The sequence below is a fragment of the Pagrus major genome, chromosome 16 (assembly GCF_040436345.1).
Source record: "Pagrus major chromosome 16, Pma_NU_1.0".
Classification (NCBI taxonomy): domain Eukaryota; kingdom Metazoa; phylum Chordata; class Actinopteri; order Spariformes; family Sparidae; genus Pagrus; species Pagrus major.
The window spans coordinates 11,839,984-11,845,983 of NC_133230.1; the positions used below are offsets into that span (position 1 = coordinate 11,839,984).

The 6,000-nt window shown below is 44.0% G+C and overlaps 1 protein-coding gene across 1 annotated transcript; it reads left to right on the forward strand.

The window, feature by feature from the left end:
* The first annotated feature begins 2,890 nt into the window (after positions 1-2,890).
* gdf6b (growth differentiation factor 6b) lies at positions 2,891-4,325 on the forward strand. The gene is made up of 2 exons (XM_073484200.1): positions 2,891-3,242; positions 3,430-4,325. Exons 1-2 carry the CDS (start codon positions 2,897-2,899, stop codon positions 4,323-4,325), a joined length of 1,242 nt encoding a protein of 413 aa, XP_073340301.1. The 5' UTR covers positions 2,891-2,896.
* The last annotated feature ends 1,675 nt before the right edge of the window (positions 4,326-6,000 follow it).

The following is a 6,000-nucleotide window of genomic DNA, read 5'->3' on the forward strand; positions in this document are numbered from 1 at the left end:
TACTTCGCCGAACATTAACCATTGTGGCATATTATGTATCATGTTCACTGTACAGTGAGATATTTTCTAACTATTGTCAATCAATGTGTGTGTGTGTGTGTGTGTGTGTGTGTGTGTGTGTGTGTGTGTGTCCAACAGTCTTTCAGAAGCATAACAGTCTCTAGCGGCACATACGTCATGTGTCGGTGGACTATCAGTGGCATAACAGCGGCATACCACTCTGAGGAATGGTATGAGAGTCTAGGGATCGGTATATGCTGCTGAGCAGCAATCGACATACCGTGATTGGCATACAGTGATTCAGATGTATAGTATCTGTTCTTGTCTACAGTGTTTAATCTCCTAGTGTGTAACTTTGGCCATACTTTTGTGTTTGTCAGACTGCTCGGTGGACTTAACTTCGCCTGTCTCAGACCAGACCAGCATCTCAAGCTCTGCACATCCCCCTGACCAACAGTTGCACTCAGTCAATACACAGTGGGAGGACCCTGCACAACAGGATCATAGTTATTGCCAGACGGCCAGCAGAAAACATGTGCAGGATAAGATGACCCAGTGTGATGAGATTGGCTACTTCATGCTTCAAAACGACGCGGATGCTTTGCTCTACACTGGTATAACCCTAGAAGCATTTAACACCCTTGTGTCAACACTGGAAGGATATGCTAGTAATTCATTTACAATGTCTCTGCAAGATCAAGTTCTCCTGACACTTATGAAATTAAAGACCAGCCATGTAATAGGTGATCTGAGCAGACAGTTCCATATATCACAGAGCATGGCTAGCAAGATAATCTCATATTGGATTGACAAACTGGAGGAAGTTTTGCGACCTCTTATTCCATGGCTTCCAAGAGAAACTATTCAGGCAACCATGCCTGCAGCATTTAAGAGTAACTTTCCTAATACAACGTGTATTGTAGACTGCAGTGAGAGTCTTTTACAAAACCCCCAAAACCTTGATTCAAGAGGGGAATCATACAGCCATTATTATTCACATAACACGGTGAAATACCTAGTAGCTGTTGCCCCATGTGGACTAGTCATGTTCGTTTCTGCAGCATATGGAGGGCGATGCAGTGACAAATTCATTACCATGGACTCAGGAATATTGGACTACTTAATGCCTGGAGATGAGGTCATGGCAGATGGAGGCTTTACCGTAAATGATTTGCTGTTTGAGAAAGAGGTTAAATTGGTAGTGCCTTCTTTTACAAGAAAACGTGGACAGCTAACCGAGGAACAGGTGACATGCACAAGACAGATTGCACATGTAAGAACTCATGTTGAAAGAGCAATCGGTCCAGATCCAGAACATTTAGGGAGTTATGGGTTTTATGTGAACATTCTTTGAATGCTTGTTCTGTTGTACAGAATGTGAATACTTTTGCATTTCATTTACATGATATAAACTGTATACATTTAGTGCCATTGCTTAAAACAATGAATCCTTGTCACCTTTAATGTTTACATTGAATTTGTTTCAACTGTAACAACTTTTTTGTGTTTGGAACATTACCTTGGAAGATGGCGAAAAATATGTAACCACGCGAAGTCAGGAATAGCGTAGTGATGACGTATTTTTGTAGGCTAACCCGGAAGTTAGCATCGTCCTGGTTCCCTCGTCAAAAAGCCTGAGATTTTTTAAATCGGATTTTTGAATATCGCTGAAAATAATCTCTGTGACTAACGCAAGTTCATGATACTTACACGTTTTGTTAAACAAGATAATCTTCACGGATAAACACCACTTTTGTGATTTTTGATGCGTAAACTAAATCACTACAAGTAAAAAGCTAATGTTGGGCTATAAACAGACTACATTGCATGTATTACTACACAATTACTGTAAACTTTTACTATAAATTGACCATCTTCAAGTTGTAAAGTTAGAGTTAGAACAGTTTGTAACTACAGTCGGCCTGTAAAGATGGAGGGATCATCCCTATGTTCCCCAAGAAAACCAATTAAAAAAAACTCAGACTTTGAGACGAGGGAACCTGAAGTGCAAACTTGCTAACTGATTTCCGGGTTTTACGGGACTACAAACTACATCACTCTATCTATGTAGGTTATATGTTTGTTGATGTAGTGTGATATTTTATTTTATTGTTATTTTATGATACTGACCATTGAAAGCTGTATGTTTTATGACTTGCATTTGTGCAGCACATCAGCTACATTCCTTGTATTGGACCTATGTCAAACTGCAGCGTCCCTATTAAATACAATTCAAATAAAATAATAAAATTCGGTTCTCAGCATTGTGTGCATCATTGTTGTGTGTATAAAATGGAGGAAAACATGTTATAATAGTCTAATGCTGAGTGAGGACTCTGTCCATGGTGCTGAAGGAAGCTGATTGGCTGAATATTTGTCTCCTCTTCTTGCAGCAGTGTGATATGTTGTCTCCTCACTAGAGGGCGGGAGACTCCGTGATAAATCCTGAGGTCGTGCTGCACAGAGGAGCAGCTGCAGTGACATTTAAAGTCCGGAGAAACTTCTCAAATTGAGACGGAAAACTCAAAACAAGAGTCATTTTGTTTGTGCACGAGCAGATTTTTTGTGTTAGGTGAGTTTGTGCACCAGATGTTGACGAGCGTGTTTTCGGCGCACATCTGCCCTCCCAGGAGAGGAGAGGAGAGGGAGGAGGAGAGGGAGGCCGACAGAGGAACAATTAGTTTTACAGCCTTAATTTGCGCCCTCCATTTAGCCCCGACGTTAACAGCACAATGTGGGCGTGTTCTCGGCCCCCTTCTTTAACTTTGCACCGCCTGTCCTCCCGGAGCTGTGCGCACTTTGCGGAGCTGCCACTTGCTGCAGAGTGGATGCAGAGTTCAGCTCCGGCTTCGCCCCGTGGTCCCTCCACCAGCACCGGCAGCTCAGAGACCAGAGGATGGATTTCTATCACTTCGCTCTCCTCTGCGGGGCTCTGGTGTTTCTCCTGGAAATCCCCTCTGCTCACACTCTTGCCATTTTCCCCCCAGCTGCGCCGAAGAGCGGCAAGGTGACGAGGATCTTTGACGGACAAGAAGCTTCGAAGTATTTCAAGGACTTTTACGCGCCGCCATCCATCGACAGAAGCAGTAAAGCAGCGAATAAAGAGTCGGTCGAGCCTCATGACTACATGCTGTCCATCTACAAGACCTTCTCCACGGCGGAGAGGCTGGGACTCAACGCCAGCTTCTTTCGCTCTTCAAAAGCTGCAAACACTATTGCAAGCTTTGTGGATGTTGGACAAGGTATGTGGAGCTTTATTGTACAGCTTTATTGTATTGTGCATTTGTAAGGGTGTGTGTGTGTGTGTGTGTGTGCAGGTTGTCTCCCAGATTAACTCAGTGCAGACAGTAGTGGGATTCTTCCTGTCAGCTTCCACATCATCTCCGTGAGAATGCAGATCTGACCCTCCTGTTTTAATGCTTTCCACAGATGACCTCCCACTCTCCCCTCTGAGGAGACAGCAGTATCTGTTCGACGTCTCAACCCTCTCCCAGAAAGCGGAGGTGCTGGGAGCCGAGCTCAGGATTTACACCAAAGTGTCTGGGAATTTCAGGATATCGGAAACAGAGCCCGTCGACGTCCAGCTCCTCTCGTGCCACGACCGGCAGCTGCTCGACTCCAAGACACTGGACCTGCAGGATTCCCAGAGGCCGAAGTGGGAGGTGTTGGACGTGTGGGAAATATTCAAAGAGCAGCAGCAGCAGCAGCACCAGGGGAAGCACTTCTGCCTGGAGCTCAGGGCCATGCTGGACAACCCAGAGAGGGAGCTGGACCTGCACCTGCTGGGCCTGCACCGGCACGGGAGGCCTCAGCAGAAGAAGGCCATCTTAGTGGTGTTCACCAGGTCGAAGAAGAGGCAGACGCTCTTCAGTGAGAGGAGAGAGGGGAGGGCGCTGCTGGGGCTGGAGAGGAAGGCAAGAGAGAGGGGCCCTGGCACCAAAGCCAGCAGGAGAAGGAGGACGGCAGCGTCCAAGACTCGCCACGGGAAGAGACACGGCAAGAAGTCCAAGTCCAGGTGCAGCAAGAAGCCGCTGCACGTCAACTTCAGAGATCTGGGCTGGGACGACTGGATCATCGCCCCGCTGGATTACGAAGCGTACCACTGCGAGGGGGTGTGTGACTTCCCCCTGCGCTCCCACCTGGAGCCCACCAACCACGCCATCATCCAGACTCTGATGAATTCGATGAACCCCAGCAACATGCCGCCCAGCTGCTGCGCCCCGTCCAAACTCAGCCCCATCAGCATCCTGTACATCGACTCAGGAAACAATGTGGTGTACAAACAGTACGAGGACATGGTGGTCGAGTCCTGTGGCTGTAGGTAGTAGAGCTGGCACACTTCGACCACATCGTTCAGCAAGACTCGAGCAGTATTACAGGCTGTGTGGTGGCAAAGCTGCACATGAAATAAGGAAAACTTGCTTAATATGTTTGACAAGATGAAGACTAAAAACACTTAATGCATTCCCTCACCATGCACCCCACAAGGTCATGTTTAATACCTCAGACTTTTGTTTTCTTATTATTTCCTGTGTGTTCCTGTCTTCACAAAACCTCTCCGACCACTTCAACACCACGACGACGGCAAAGACAAGAAGATTTTGGCAAATTAGTTAGATGACAAGATCGAAACCACTCTATTTGTAGTCTGTGATAAATATGCAGCACGCACACCGCTTGCTTTCTTATGGAGCCGGGAATCAAATCCCCCCCAAAAATCAACTCCAATGAAAAGAAGAGGTCAAAAAGACCTTTTTCTCAAGACAGACACAAGTCTACAAAAGGTCTTTGTGACCAAAACATTAACCTTTTCTAATAAATCAGTGCAGAAGTGGAAAGAATGTGTGCCAGACTCACTCTTTTCATTGAAATCTGAAGCTACAGCCAGCAGCCGTTAGCTTAGCCTCACATAGAGACTGGAAACAGGTTGAAACAGCGAGCTATGTGTTTGTTCAAAGGCAACATACCTGTTGTTTTGTCACTTTCGTTTCCGAACATATTAAAAAACAGGATATAAAGTAATAATTTAAGGTTTAAAGGTGATGGTAGACTGATTTTGTTACCTTTAGACACAGACAGGCTTAGCTGTTTCTCCCTGTTACCAGTCTTTATGCTAAGCTAAGCTAAGTGAGTGATATTGATCTTATCTAACTCTCAGCAAGAAAGCATATCATTTATAAAAAAAATTGAACTATTCCTTTAAAAGAGACACATTAATTATCTGCAGTTTAAGGAAAATAAATCTGCTCAAAAAAATTTAGCCAGCGCAGAAACAAAACGATTGGTGCCACTTTTTATCATTTTACCGGCCACTGTTTGACTCCTGGGACACCAGCACTATGTTACACCTTCATGGACAATAAACATGATGTTAGGGCTGCAGCTAATCATTGTTTTTGTCGTTGTAAATCGGCCAGTCATTTTCTGGATTCAATAGACTCATTAGGTCTGTAAAATGTCAAAAAGATTGTGAAAAATGCTCAAAGTGACGTCTTCAGATCGCTTCTTATGTCCAACAAAGAGTCCAAAACCCAAAGACTCTTCATTTAATGTCTTAAATAACAAAGAAAATCTCTTTGACATTTGTGCTTGAAAAATGACTAAAATTAAAATAGTTTTTGATCAACAAATCGATTAATCAACAAGTCATTACAGCTCTATGAAACATCAGATGACACTCGACAGGGCTGCAGACTAACGTTTCACACAGTTTACACTCGTGCCCCAGATTTATTTCATGTAGGTGCAGCAGCGCATTATTTAGGTGCACCAAGTACTACATTTTAATTTATTATCTTAAGACATTATGCACTGTAAAATCTGACAAAGTGACTTTAGTTAAAAAAATCGAGGAAACCGATTACCTCAACATTACCAAGAAAGTCGACTAATAATTTGAGGTTGTTACAATTTAAACTTAATAGTCTGCTTTACTTGGTAATTCTGAGGTTGTCTGTTTCCTGACTTTTTGAAAGTAAAGTCAACTTTTAAATTTACAGT

Coding starts and splice junctions, on each gene's coding strand:
- gdf6b (XM_073484200.1), top strand. CDS start 2,897: ATGGATTTCTATCACTTCGCTCTCCTCTGCGGGGCTCTGGTGTTTCTC. Junction 3,243..3,429: donor CTTTGTGGATGTTGGACAAG/GTATGTGGAGCT, acceptor TGCTTTCCACAG/ATGACCTCCCACTCTCCCCT.